Raw genomic sequence first — 15,843 nt, forward strand, 5'->3', positions numbered from 1 at the left:
GCAATAACACACAACAACAACAACAACAACAACAACAACAACAACAACAAAGCCAATAAATAACAACATCATCATAAACAACAGCAACACTGGTAAAATGATCGAAATGTGTTCCAACGTCAGTGAAGTCTCCATTTACAGTGTGTGAGCATGTTTGTTTATGTTTTGATAAAAATCAACTACGTAAATATATGCACCCATGATGCATCTGTTTAACCAAACCAGCTCTTTGAGCGTGTTCACAATTGACTGCGCCGTCTCTCTGAGATTCAAGGGAGCTTTACAGCCATTGTCCTCGACAACGAAGCAGTAGCTGCAACTGTAATCGGGGTCTGACATTTAATATCTAGAGCAGGTTTGGCCAAACGTATATATAAAATATTGGTTTCTGTGCCAAGAGGAGATTATTTCACTAAACTGTGATGCAATCGAGTGTTTTAACTGGGACGTGCAATGTACATACAGTGCAATTTATTCAAAATTTATTCGAAACATTTACATTATTACAGTCATTTAGTAGACGCTTTTATCCAAAGCGACTTACAATTCAGTTTCTATCACACCGTAGGCACAGCTGCGGGAGCAATTTTGGGGTTAAGTGTCTTGCTCAAGGACATATCGACATGCGACTAGTGGAGCCGGAGCCGGGGATCAAACTGCCAATCCTCTGATTGAAGGACGCCCCTGCTCTCCACTTAGCCACGGTCGCCCTTAATGTAGTTTATTTTAAAAAATGAAATGCGGGCAATGCATACTTTATTTACATTTTACATTTGCCCCCAAACACATTCTGTGTGTTGTCAAAACTCCACGGGGTAACCTTTGAGTTCACCACCGTGACCAGACACTATGACACTATGAGATACGAGTGTGGTTATATTAAACTTTCCACCAGAGAAAGCAGTGAAACCCTGCTTTTCCAGCCTGCTCTTGTTACTCTTTAAAGCCACTACGTGTACAAAAAAACAAAACAGATTTGGCGCCCCCCCCAGAGGAAGTATGAAAAAAAGACACTGTAGCTGACAGTCACAACTGTCCCCTCCAATTGTCTCATTTTCCTAAAACAAACATATGCTTGAAAGATGCCGTAATCATGTGAAAATAATCTACATTCATTGAGTTAAGAAAAAAAGTTTTCAAGCTAAATTTACTGCTTCAGCTTTACTGATGAACATTTCATATTTGCCTTTTAGTTTATCATCTTCCAAAAGCAAAGAATAAATCGCCACACAATATGAAACAGACTGGTTGACCTTAGAGGCTGGCAATCTTCTTGGCGATGGTATTATTTATTTACAGTAATTACACTAATGTCTTAAAATGATTACGCTGCTGATTTTCTGATGAAACGACACACCCAGCCTTCAGTAAGGTGTCTATGGTTGGTGTTGCCGTGTGGATGACTGTTTCTCTGACCTGTCTGGCTGAGTTGCGAGGTGCTCCGGCTGCGTCTGGAAGGCTGGCTGAGGCTCGAGCGCTGCTTCTTGATGCCGCTCCCCAGGCTCCCGAGCGCCGTGTCCGATTGGCTGCCGTCTGCATGCTCCATGCCGTAGATCTCGCCGCTCACGCTGGTGCTCTTCATCATGTGGCGGCCCGATGCGCGCATGGCCCTGCTGATCATCGCTCGTCAAACCAAAGCTCAAGTTCGTTTTATGTGACTTAATATACCGAAAAGTATACGGGAATAATACACACAAAACTAAAAAAGAAAAGAGAGCGAGTTTGTGTGTGTTTGTGTGTGTGTGTGTGTGTGTGTGTACCTGAAGCGTCCCCGGGGTCTCTCCGACTGGATGGACATGTAGCTGGTGCTACTGATGCGAGAGGCACTGCTGGTTCGAGAGATGGCTGACACGTCGCTGACATCGCTGTCCGAGGACTTATGGGAGACGTTCTCGCTGCTCCGCCTCTGGTCCTTGTAGAGCTGCGGGAAACACACATCACACAACAGGCTGGTGTCATCCAGCATTCATAGCAATGGCGACAAAAAATAGCGCACCGTAATTCGTAGATATGCCAACGTGATTTTTTCGTATGTTATCCACGTAATCTTGAACGAGGAAGTATAAAGACCGCTAAATTCAATTCAATTCAATTCATCCATCCATCTTCCTCCGCTTATCCGGGGTCGGGTCGCGGTGGCAGCAGGCCAAGCAGGCTGACCCAGACTTCCCTCTCCCCCGCAACATGTTCCAGCTCATACTGGGGGATCCCTCCAGCATGTTCTGGGCCTTCCCCGGGGTCTCCTCCCAGTTGGCCGTGCCCGGAAAACCTCCAGTGGGAGGCACCCAGGAGGCATCGTGATTAGATGCCCGAACCACCTCAGCTGACTCCTTTCGACGCAAAGGAGTAGCGCATCAACTCCAAGTTCCCTCCTGATGTCCGAGCTCCTTACCCTATCTCTAAGGCTGAGCCCGGCCACCCTAAAGAGGAAACTCATTCTGGCCGCTTGTAGCCGCGACCTTGTCCTTTCGGTCACGACCCAGTCGGTCTACGTTCCGACTCTCACCATAGGTATCAATAAACAAATCACACAAATTTCAAAATGACATTTTTCTCACTGAAAGGTGACAAGTTTGCAACCCCTGGGAATCATTGAAGCATCTTCGCGTTTAGAAAATTTGACCAGCTCTTATCATGACTGCCACTTCCAGGTAATTTCGAAAACCAAAAAAAACTGGCTTATCGTGATATCGATTATACCTTTCCTGCAAAGAAAAAAACATAGGAAAGGGTATATCAAGCTGTGCAAGTAAGTTACACCTGTGTAGGTATTTACACAAATTCACTGCTACTTCAGCAACATTATGGCACATGCTCTCTGGCTGGAACCCTTATTGTTCTTCTCCGTTCTCCCGCCGAGTTGGTTTCAAAGTGAGACTGCATGAAGCCCCCAGACACCCCCCACCCCACCGCCAAAAATAAATAAATAAATAAATAAGAGTTGTGGCCCACCTCCCGTTTGTTCTTGAGGGGTCGGTCCAGGTCCTGTTGGCTGGAGGTGGCGGTAGCTGACGCCCGGTTGGAATGGACCCTCATCTGGAGCTGACGAACGCACTCCTCTGCTACCAGGGCTACACACACACACACACACACACACACACACACACACACACACACACAATACAAGACACTTAAAAAAACTCCAACTTAAATCAGACACCGCACTGCAAGTTGACCCTATTTGCAGAACATAAACATGCAGTCCTGAAAAATGTTGTAAACGCTAACACCGTATTAATTAATCTTTAGCTCAAACAGCAAGTGTAATATTTCAGTAAATAGAAGCAACAACCACTGCGAGGTTGCCAGGCAACCGGGAGATGCTCCAGAAAGTAACAGAGCCTGCCCCCCTCCCCCCAAAAAGTGTCCAGCACATAACCCTCCTGAAACTCTGACTGGTTTCCTTCCTCTTTCCCTCAACACATCCATACATCATAGAGAGCGATGGAGAAAATGCCCCGCTGACCTTCAGCTGGCCTGTTTCGGGCACCAGAAAGGATTCCTTAAAGGGTTAGTTTGGATGTTTTAAAGTGGGGCTGTAAGAGGTACTTATCAATAGTCGGTGTATTGCTACAGTAGATGACTTTAGTGTTTGAGGGTTGGTTCAAATTCACCGAAGTCACACGGTAACACGAGCAAACTAACCTGTTGAGCCAGAGGTAAAATTACTGTTTTTGTCAATGGAGTCTAGCAGCTTTGAAGAGAGCATAGATGGATATAACGGCTTAGGTTCCCCTTCTGAAAAAGGCTGTTTGTGGGCAAGTAAAGTGGTGAAAATATTCTTAATATGCACTTAAACTGATTTTTTAGCTTAAATACATTTTGCTAGTGCCCTCCGTCCACAGCAGTACATTACTTTGCTCTCGTGCTATTGCGTGCCGACCGCCATTTACTGCAGGTAATACACTGACTATTAAACAACCCCACTTCGAAACATCCAAACTATCCCTTTAAACCAAGATTTATATATTTTTCATTTTCATACAGCATGTTCTGAAGATGTGGGCATGTGGGTTTGCGATAATAAAATGAATAATGTCTGAATTTCACTGCATCAGTCCGCTACAGTCAACGCTGTACATGGTGATGAAGAAATCCCCCCTCACCTGGACTCTAATGCTTCAGTTTAACACACAAAACCAATAGACATCTGTTACCTTGTTCTACAGTGCTGCTCTTGGGGGGAAGCTGCGGGAGTTGCCTCACTCTGCGGGCGGAGGAGGACGTCACTGAGGAGGAAAGAGACGCACCACCTTGGAGGTAGCCCCTGACATGGGATGGTAGCGATAGTGAGGGTGGGAGAGAAAGAGAGAGAGAGAGAGGGAGGGGTGGGAAAGAAGAATGAACAAAGGCAAGGATGAAAAATATGGGGGATGAAAAAAAAGAGAAAAAATTAAATTAAAGTTAATATGTTTGTGACAATGCAGCTCCGGTTGGCACTCGCTGGATGGAGTTCACATTTCTGGAGTTGATCCGATTCAGATCAGCATCACTTTCGACATTAAAAGTGGTTGAAATTCACGTGAGAAACACAAAACACTGAGCAGAACAACCACCAATGGAACCAGCTGTCATCCCATGTTTCTTTTCTTAAGACGTGCAACATCAAATATATAAAGTTGCATTTTTTTTATGTTTAATGAAGCGACAGAATGTGGCTATAGAAAAAGAAATATACGCCGTCGAAATGAAAGAACAGCAACAATAGTTTAGTGAAGTCAGTAGCAAATTCACAAAGTGAAGCTCGTTCAGGGGCTCGATGGTGAGGGATCCTGTCGCAGGAAGAGCAGCAAATAAAGGTTAAGAAAGTGGAAGAACACAGAGAGAAGGTGAAAGCCTTTAAGCACAAATCCCACCACGTCTACAGACACCCATTCATTTGTAATCCATTCTCACGACAGACCCGAGACCAGGAGTTACTCAGAAAACCCGTTTCCTATTTCACCCTGAACCACCCCATAACTACTTTGTCAACTCCATGTCTTTTGCCAATCAAATCCATTGCATATTCTTATGATAATAATAATAATAATACTTTGATTATTATTAAGTATTAAATAAAATAATATAGAACTTCATTATTCCCTTATTGTGCCAGAGTTTAATCAAAGATTACAACAGAACAATAACAATAGAAGTAAAATATAAAAAATATATGAGCAATAGAGTCATAATTATTAAGTGACACCAGTGCAAAAATAAAAATAGCAATAAAAGTGAGGTAAACATATTAATTTATAATTTTATATATAAAATAGAAAAAGTTAATTACAATAGCATGAGATTAAAAAGAAGAGTAAAAATATAAAATGTATAAGTATTAGTAACACCACTGCTAAAAATGTGGATATTATTTCTTTATCTTTACACGGATACATCAACAGTTCCATTGTAACAAATTTCCGTTAAAAAATTCCATTTTACTGGCCATCCGCTCTGCCGTCTTACACTTAACAAAAAAAACTTAACTCGACACCTACAGATCCGCTTTGAGCATACACAGTCTTGACAACACGTACACACCAAATACACAACGGCAGCTGCGAGGGCTGCGATGTGGCAAAGACGTCACAGAAACACAAAACACGTAAAACGCACGAGGGAGTGAGAGAGCAGCGCTGTCGTGTCCCTCTCCACCACAGTATCTATCTATCATTCTAGGGGAATCCCCTTACCAAGGGGCCGCAGTGGGGCCTTCTTTCCTCTGGAGCCCCTTAAGATGGAGGTGGGCTTGATTCTGGCACGCACACACGCACACACACACACACACACACACACGCACACGCACACACGCACACGCACCCGCACAGTGTGGAAGCAGCAGCGTGCAGGAACGGAAAAAAAAACGGGAAGAAAGATGGGGTCGAGGAAAATGGAGAGAAAAAAAAAAGCAAAAGAATACAAATAAATATAAAGGTCATCCAAATCATGTGACATTCAAGTATTGGAAGGATAGCCATCAATTTTTGTACAATGTCCACCACAAGATGAATTCTATTAGTTATTTTTATATAAAACTTCCACCAGGTCAAAGTTTTTATTTGCCCAATACTCATCCTAAAATGTACTTTGGGTGTAGTGCTAATGTAATTCGCAAATGTTAGCATATAACCTGCCCCAAACATAAACATTATACCTGCTAAACATCAGCATGTTAGCATTGACTAGGCGGCAACTTTTGGCTCTGAAAAGTGAAGCCAATGAAGAAGTGCCCTCTCGAATGGCCCTCTTCTGGTTGTATAGAAGTCTATGAGAAAATGACTCTACTTCTCTCTTGATTTATTACCTCAGTAAACATTATGAACATGAGTTTATGGTCTCAATCTCTAGTTTCAAGTCTTCTTCAATACAGCACGATGTTCATTTTGTAAATTATGGTCCGTTTAGAGTCAAATAGACCATAAAGCAGGGGATGCTTTAGGGCGGGGCTACCTTGGGTTTGACAGGTTGCTGCCACGGTGTTGTCCCTGTTTTCGTCTTAGAATTTTATACCTTTCACAGTTAATTGAAACCGTTTTAGGCGCCTACACATCTCTTATTCATCGTTCGGAAGAACTTAGCTCCACCCACTCGCGTCACTTCTGGTTGCTAGAAAACCATGGCTGTAGAGAAATTTAAGACAGTCACAACACTAATGACCGTAATTTGTTGGAATTTATCTGGGCATGAACTAAATATGAACTTAATGCCTCAAGCTACATAAACATATTCAACATTATACTTAACACCATTTGCCAATAAAATACCAATAAATGTTCACCTTTCAACCATCAAACGAGGTCCAAGATGTATTGTGTGTCTATGAATTCCTGCTTTAATCTCAATCCCCATTCAGACTGGATTTGTGTCTCTTGGAGAGGTGGGGTGTTGACATGTGTTGGTCAGTGATGTCATCTCGTCCGGAGCATTCATGTGGATTATTATTTATAATTACAGCCAAGGGTGAGATAATACAAATCCTGCTATGGAGAAGGCAATGCACGCCCCACTCTGCCTCTGATTGGCTGACCTTGATATTCTTACACTAACACAAACCAAGCAAAAAAAATTAAAATTCTGATGGATAAGCCAACATCAACATATAGACCTATTTGAGAACTAATATGACAACAGAAAAATCTAAATCCATGTTGGGAGACGGATACTGGTATTCTCTTTTGAGTGGGTTTTATTTGTTTACATTTTGGCAAATTGGCACCAATAAAAGTATGCCCAAGTCAATATCTGCTTCTGGGGAGGCTTTTATCTATCTCTTTTGGCTTTGCCCTATGGAATGTCTTCATGTATTTCAGCTTTGTCCTGTAATATCCAATTAGATAAATTTCAGAGAAGCACAGTGAATATTGTGTTCCCCACATCCCCCTGTAATGGCAAGAAAAGATGGCTTCTTTCAAACTGGTGAGTGGGGTATGAAATGCTACCTGCTGTTTGACATGTGCTGAGCCTGCAGTACATGCCTTACCTGCCGCTGTCTCGGAGCTTCCTGCCAAGAGCGTGACACTCTGGTGTCTCCAGGGTCCGAGGCTGCCTGGAGAATGGTGGATGAGTCAAAGGGGACAATACACAAAAGAAAGAAAAATATGGATGGATGGATGAGAGGATGGAAGAGAGCACGACGGAGGAGACATCATTTAGATTTAGAGCAGTCTGACTCTGTCAGGGGTTTGTCGGAAACAGGAAATAGGGGGCATGCTGTGATGAATGGTGTGATTGTGATATGAATAAGGGGTGTCACACACTCATGCATCATCTGTAACTGTGCGTGTGTGTATGTACCTCTTCTTTGAACTGAGGTGAATTAAATTCTCTGGAGAAGGCAGTAGCATCCACATTCTCCATTCATGGACATGAAGATGACAAGGATGACACACACACACACACACATACACATACACACACACACACACACACACACACACACACACACACGCGGTATGAATTTATGGACATCATGAATTTGAAGTCATTGCTGAGCACTTTACCTTGAAAAAATGAGAGCCTTCGTAGGACAAAGCAAGCACACAGAAGCTGCAGATGGCGATTCCCAGAACGAAAAGTGCACTTCGGAAAGACTGAGGAAGCGAACTAAACGAGCCAGGGTTTCACAACAAAACCAGTACAAACTACTAAGTTCAGCAGAAAACAAACCGGCTGACTGAAAAACGTGAAGGAAGGATAGGAAAAGCCACAGGACAAAAACTTCGGCGCCAACAACCATAACCAGGGACGAAAAACTATCGCTACTATTCTGCAACAAATTACAAACCAGAAAGACAACAGCCACAAACTGAAAAACCATACAAGCAACCCTTTACACAATGTGAGTGACACAGTCCACAACAAAGTAGAACTTGTCTATACGCCTATACATGGGCACTCAGACTTTCATTTCAACAAGTTCTACATTGTATATCATGTTCACTTTCACTGTGTCCAGCTTATTGACCACAAACCAGAAATGAAGGCAAAGCGATAGAAGACTAAATTGAAAAAGAAAGTCAGGAATAGCTTGTGATTTTATCTTGTTTTTGTAAAAAGAATAAAGTGAAACCCTGCAGTTGCAATTGCTGCTATTATTAGTTTAAAGGAAATAACAATTTATGGTATAAGAAAGTTTAAACCATTTAGGGATATATACGATTATCCGCCTTTTTTTGTCGAGAGTTAGATGAGAAGATTGATACCACACTCAAATCGTTGCTAAATATGAAGCTAAAGCCAAGAGATACCAGCATAGCATAAAGATATGAAATAGGGGGAAACAGCTGTGGGTATGTTCGAATTATGTCTCGTCTTTATAATCCGTCCCTTTTGGCAGAACCAAGCTAGTTGATTACCCCAGTTACGAGTCTTTATGCTAAGCTAAGCCAACGTTCCCTTGGCTGTAACTTCATACTCAAGAGGACAAATATGAGTATGGTGTGGATCTTCTCATCTAATAGTCAGCAAGTAAGTGAATAAGTGTATTTTCTAAAAATGTTGAACTGTTTCTTAAAGGGGATATGAAATTTTGAGAATCAGACATTTTCCTGTTGTACTAAATTTGGCTGAAATAAGTCAGATTAAGCTTGTTCTTTATGATGCAAGATAAAGTCACTCACTTTTACCAGAGTAGAAAGAGTTGGAATAGTTTAGGTGGCAAATTCACTACCAGAGATATCACAACTCAGCAAAGACATTAGAGCTAGCTGCAAAAATGTGGTAGAGCTTGACATCTGCCTGAACCCAATAAGACCCAACTGAACCCAGAGTATTTCAGTCAGCTCCTTACAATAATAGGGGCGGAAAAAACTTGGGAATAGGTGACATACTGGTTGGTAATTTGCCTTGTAAAAAAAAACAAAAAAAAACTTCTCTTTACACTTTGGAAGTTTGGTTAATAATGGCATCAGATTTTAAGGCATTAGTCAAGCTCTAAGAGGAAGCGGCTGAGGGGGTCCACAAAAGGGTACCTGTCATCTTCAGGGGACGCATGTTGGATAAGAATCCTGGGACTTGCCGGACGTCTCCGGGGCAGGGAATGGGATAAAGATTTTCTACATGTACACATACAAAATATATCACCCATATGACCAAATCAGCAAACCGTTACAAAATCAGAAAGGCACGCTATTCCATTATTCAGTATTAATGGGTGCACATATTTTTGGGCAACTTGGGGGGCAACAGAACACCTGACATACTATAATGTTTTTTTTTTACCTGTGCCAAGGAGGTTATGTCGGTGCAGTTTGTTTGTCCGGATTACGTAAAAGCTACTGGCCCAATTTTCAGGAAACAGAAGGGTGTAGCATGGGCCAAGGGGGGACCCATTATACCCAGAGGACCCAGAGTGCAAACGAATCACGGGTCGGATACACTAATTATTTTCCCCTTTCATTATAAGAACGTGCATGGCATTGGCGGAGGTCTGCACTCCCTGAGTGCCCTACTCCTTACCTCCGCCAAGGATGTCATAATTTCAGTTTGTTTGTTTGTTCGTCAGTGGGATTAGGGAAAAACTGCTGGCCCAATTTTCACGAAACCTGGTGGAAAGGTGTAGCATGAACCAAGGAAGAACTCATTACATTTTGAGTATCTTTTACACTGCAGTCACACTAGGCAGTTGTCACTTGACAAGTCAAGGCCAAGTGTGGACAGGATGAATCATTACAGGGACCCACAACTCTTTCAACGTACATATAGCATGCGAGTATCCCAACAAAATACACTTGAATACATTCCAACATATCCTAGAAGGTATTTTGATTACATTCTGGGTATGGTTAAGCAAGAAAGCCGCCCTGGCAGCAGAAATCCCTGGATCAAGCAGGATTAGCTATTATTAAGAACTAAAGCTAGCAAATTAGTAGCATGAGTTGTTGATTCCACTCGAGCCCGGGACTGTGTGATACTGAGCAGGGTGATGTTATCTTTAGATACAGTGATTAGGTAAGGTGTACAAGAAGAGGTGCACCGATTCTGTTGATAGGGTGCCGATCTTTGATAGGTCAACAAAGGTGTCTCGATGGGGATCTGAATAAATTATATGAAATTTGGCAAAAAAATAATTCTGCTGAATTCTGAGGATGGGGCAGGCTTAATCTCCAGCTAGGACCATTCAGAGGGCAAAGAACTACAAAGACCAGGAAAGGTAGAGGATAAGAGACTACTGGAGCTACAGGAGGGTTGGGGGGGGGGGGGGTCAGAGGCTGGTACCTTTCAGTCTCTGGTGAGGGGGTGTGATTGTCTGGAGTCAGACAGTTGGCGCTAGCGCTCCTAACCCTGTCCAGAGAAGGCTGCAGATCACTAGAGGCACCACAGCACAACATGCCAATCCAATGGAGGAGACAGGAGGAGAGGACAGACACAAACACGGAGAGAGAAAAACAATTGACAAACAGAAAAAATATATATTTTTAAGGAAAGGTTAGATTCCCAAAATCATAATGCTAGAATGAAAACGAAACTATGACTGGCGTAGGGATTTGGAGTGTCTGCAAGTTGTCATGGAGATGGGGTACAGTGGAAACCTTTGTTTTTTGATTGCAAAGGATGGAATGTTCTCCGCACTTTGTCTCCCAACCCGGCATTGCCAATGCTCATATGTTAAACCGTTAATGATAATCTGTGCGCATGTACGTGTGTGTGTCTTACCTAACGGTCACCTCATCTGTGAACATTACGACGCGGTGTGTTGTGATGGAGCTGCGCGTTGCCACGACCATGTGCGATCCCGCGACAGAGCGTATCTTTCGGCATGCAGGCAGCGAGGAACTAGTCACAAGATGACAATTTCAAAAACAGCATGCATTTGCAAACGAAACAAAGAAAGCTCAGATTGGAAAGGAATCCGTGAAGCACCTGCCGCTGTAGAAGATACTCACAAAAAAGGAAGTCCGACGAGTTCTGCAGATATCCTAGCTCTAATATTGGAGATGATCAACTTTTGCTACAATAAAAGAATGATGTGCCTCTCAACAGGTTGAGAAAAATTCACACTGGCACCACGAAATGCATAAAGGACTCAGTATGCTTCAAACAAAGTGCTTGTCGAATCGTCTAACAATATCTGAAAGACCTTTTCCCAACATTGGAAACCAGACAATTTTTGCTACATTCCATTCTATTGCAGGATGGCTAGGTGTGCAGAGGTGCAAAGGCGTTCTTTGAAATCCTCCATTCTTCCTCAGAGTATGAAAGTGTGCGCAGTTATCCCCGCTTTATTGCGTCAAGACTACAAAGGGGCGCAGAAACACATAATTCTTGGAAAAGGGAATTGGAGAAGCCAAGAGGAGGCTATGATGGCAGACTTTTTTTTGGAAGACCCAATTTTGCGAACCCCTTGTTCTGGAAGAAAAGTTGCATTTCTTTTCTCCATAGACAGTTTTAAGGCGACTCATAGTTGTAGCACTTCCACAGCTTGGATGGGAACGAAACTGTCGGATTAATAGTAGAGAAGACGAACACCTGTGTTAGAAGATATGTGGTTCTTTGATAAAAAAAAAGTTGAATGTATAATGCTGTTTAAATTTATCATTTATCAAATTGATTATTTTCATTGAGACAAAAAACTTTTCTGAAAATGTATGGTTAAATATGAAATGAGGCATTCTTTTTCATCAAATAAGTGCTAATTTGCGAACATTTCCAGAACAGAAAATTAAACATTTAAAGTTTAATTTTGGTTTTTACAGAGGGAATTTGGGATATTTCTTTGCATCACTCCATAAATCAGAAAATACTGTTAAAGCCATTCAATTAAAATCAGTTTTTGTGTCACAAGTTTTCCGGAATTTAATGTTATATATGCAAATGAGGCATTATCTAATACTAACTTTTGGTGAATATAAAAGAAATCTACGGTCAAAATAAAGGTGTATGTTGGATGTCGTCTGTCCACTAGTCTGACAGAAGACATATGGAGGCAAAATAGCTAAAAATCTCCAAAAATGAATGATGTGCCTCTAGTGTCTCCTCTTCCAAGAAAAAATTTAAATAGGACTACAGAGTATGGCACGTTGTTGGTTTGAAGCACACTGAACCCTTACCTGTGGACTTACCTGTTTGTATGTTTGTGGGTGCCGTTGAACAAAATCTTAGGTGGAAGTGTGTTATTGTGCCTAGTAGATCTCCTGATGTTAGCATGCATGCAGCAGACAGAAGTAGGAAAATGGGAGGAATGGGTGAAAGAGGAGAAAAAAAAAACAAGTATGTGGGATTGTTGTGCACAACAGAAAACAGAAAGTGTTATAGGTCTAAAAAGGTGCCAACTTATCCAGTGATGTTATGCAACATGTCGTACGTAATTAAGCTTATTTGAAGATACGTCTTGCTCGTCAGCTGATGTATTACATTTTTTACATCAAAACATTTACTTGTACTTCAAAAAAAGCAAGTTCTGTGGTTGTGGACTGTCAGTGATATGTAGTCTGATGCGTTTCTAAACAGTGAATTCCAAGCAAAATCACTGGCTAAGCTTGTAGGGTTTTTTTGCAGGGTAAGCGAGTAGAACTACAACACCGCATGGCAGGCATACAAGCGTCAAAAGCCGGCTCTCATCTCTACTGACACGCTTCAAAACACCCTCCTCCCTCAAACACGTGCGTGTAACAGAACAGCGCAATGTTACCAGCTCTATGGTGCTTCTATCTGAGAGGTCCCGGTTGTATGAGGAGACTTGTCCGTAAGTGTGTCACTTACCTCGATGACCGTGTGCTCAAATAGCAATCTAAAGACCCATGTGGAGGGTAACTCCAGTTCGTGTGATGACCACATGTTAAATGACGGTAAAAGTCTTGACATGTCAAACTGTATTGTATGGTAGCGGAGTGCAGAGACAATACCTGCAGAGACAAGCTTGTAGGAATAATGGAATAATGCAAGCATGGTCCTGTAGTGTCCTCTTGTGGATCTGAGTCAGCAGTGCAACTTAACAACCAGCTCTTTGGCTCCCTTTCCTCAATCTGATCTACCCGTTTAATTTTTCCTACCATTACATTATTTAAAAAAAAAAAATGATGCTTCCAATACATGCTACTTTCCTGGCTGTCCACATTACCACATTACCCAAAGTCATCGTCACGTCCTGTCAGTGATCATAGTCTATATCTTTTCTTACTGTCAACAGAACGCATGAAAAGACCAACACTGACATTGAATGCATCCTTGTGTGTGCCTCGATCCCACGAACACCGTCCTGGTGCCACAAATGCTCACTACAGCACAGAATGTGTATTAATCCGCAGCTGAAAATAGTCCCCCGACAAATGCCCTTTTTTCCTCCTGTTTTGAATAATGTTTGCCAAAAACTACAACACCCAGCTGGAAGTTGTTTGCCTTTCTGTTTTTTTAAATAAAAACTACATTTCCTGACCAGTTTTTTTTAGATATTTAGAGCATCAGTAGAAACAGGTGGACTTGGGGCAGGGAGCCACAGACAGAGTAGAGAAGTGGGAGAGTATTGAGATTTTCTTGTGTGTGTTGTTTTTTTTTAAGTCACTTCCTTTTTGCATTACATTGTGTAACATTATGTAGCTGTTTAGACACACTTGTGTTACTTTTACGGCAAAAAAAAGAGCCTCGATTTCAGCCGGATAATTTCTCACTATGCATGGACAGACAAAAACTGACACTACGCACATACAATTACAACTGATCCCGAAACCCAAAATGTAAACAACATGTCGTGATTGGCCGGGTTTACCTGGTGTGGAGGCACTCGGCACTTTTGCCTTGCATTGACTGGTGGATCATGATGACCTCACTGTGGTTACCATGGGTATGGATGACACATTAGGAAATTAACAACAGTCAAAAAATAAAACAGAAAAAAAACAGAAGAGCAGAAGGAGAAGAGGGTGAATAGGAAAGAGGAGCTATGGCTGATCGCCATACACACGACACACACGACACTCAGAAATGAATTTTTGTGACTGAAGCAGTTTTGTCGAAACACTCCCCTTCAGTCACTTTATACAATATACAAATCAACACAGAGAAGCACACGTGGTTCCAGGCCCAAAGACAACAGGCATGAAAAAGAAATTCGGCGAGAGAAAGGGCAGAAGAACTAAATCAGGAAACATCTTTTCTTAATGATAATGATAATGAAAAGTGAAATTTTAGAAAATCTCATGATCGCGTTTACACTTAGGTGTCAAAACAGAATAAAGCAGACACAGTTCTTGCGCAAAACTCTGCTATCTCATTCCAACTGCACACACAAATAAACAGTCGATGTCACACAAACAAAAAAAAACAAACATACAGTCAGAGAATTCTTTGTTTTTTTGCCAACCAAGCAACTCTGATGACATTTATAGTCTAATTAGATACAAGCAGGTGCTCTCACCTGTCATCCAGGTACTCCTCCTCCTGGTGGCGGCCCCTGGCAGCATCGTAGTGCCGGGTCGGAGAGCGTGAGCGGCGTGCGTGAGGAAGCTCGTCATCCAGACTTCTGAAAGACAGAAAGGAACGCTTATGTCAGGTTAGCGGTCAGGCGGTATTGCAGGCCTCGTTTGGCTCGGGCCAGTAAAAGCAGAGCTGGCAGCACTGTGTGTTCTGCATCAGACAGACATTTCATTAGTAGATGGACTCTGTTTGCTGGCTTCCAACAAACTCGCTCACTCGTCCTCTCTCCCTCCACCATGTGGCTTTTACCTCTTACAAGTGTCTCAATATCTTCCCACAAGGCTGATATTGATCCTTCATTATCCATAGTTAGACTTCAGGCCATATCAACCGCCTAATTCGAGCAAAATATGTACTATATTTGGCAAAACAAAATGCCCATTTGGAGCTCAAGAAGTGGATTATGCTAGCATTAACTTGTCACTGTTGGAATTAATTGTGACCATGAAGGGTAAATGTACAAACTTTTTTTTTTTTTAAAGCTTAACAGCTTAATAGATTTGTGCCTGTCTCCTAAAATATCCCCAGATCTGTTTTTCGTCAAACTGATCCATGTATCATAATGTTTCTAAAAGAGAACGAATGGTAAAATTCGGTATGTTGCTTCTTCAAAATAAAGTTCTCTCACCTCTGGGCGGGAACGTTGGGCGGCCGTGAACGCGTCCGCCCCTGCTCCTCGCGGTGCGGCGAGACCGAGCGGGAGCGTATGTAATGGGCGGGCGTCCTCTGCTGGTCTGGCACCTCCAGGGTGGACGTAGACTCTCGCTGCCTCTCCCTGCCACGCCCGTCCGCTGCTGTATATATACACACATATATATATATATACACATATATATATACACATATATATATACATATATATATACATACACATATATATATATACATACATATACATACACATATATATATATACATACACATATATACACATATATATATACATACACA

General features: G+C 42.1%; 1 protein-coding gene across 1 annotated transcript; it reads right to left on the minus strand.

The window, feature by feature from the left end:
* Positions 1 to 706: 706 nt before the first annotated feature.
* Positions 707 to 15,707, minus strand: LOC116377131 (regulating synaptic membrane exocytosis protein 1-like). The gene is made up of 10 exons (XM_031838693.1): positions 15,521 to 15,707; positions 14,834 to 14,938; positions 14,186 to 14,245; positions 10,699 to 10,788; positions 9,453 to 9,536; positions 7,463 to 7,528; positions 4,158 to 4,267; positions 2,953 to 3,071; positions 1,761 to 1,921; positions 707 to 1,613 (listed from the first exon to the last, which is right to left on the minus strand). Exons 3-10 carry the CDS (start codon positions 14,233 to 14,235, stop codon positions 1,325 to 1,327), a joined length of 969 nt encoding a protein of 322 aa, XP_031694553.1. The 5' UTR covers positions 14,236 to 14,245; positions 14,834 to 14,938; positions 15,521 to 15,707; the 3' UTR covers positions 707 to 1,324.
* Between the last annotated feature and the right edge of the window lie 136 nt (positions 15,708 to 15,843).

Source organism: Anarrhichthys ocellatus, unplaced genomic scaffold, assembly GCF_004355925.1.
Source record: "Anarrhichthys ocellatus isolate YVR2014 unplaced genomic scaffold, GSC_Weel_1.0 scaffold929, whole genome shotgun sequence".
Lineage (NCBI taxonomy): Eukaryota > Metazoa > Chordata > Actinopteri > Perciformes > Anarhichadidae > Anarrhichthys > Anarrhichthys ocellatus.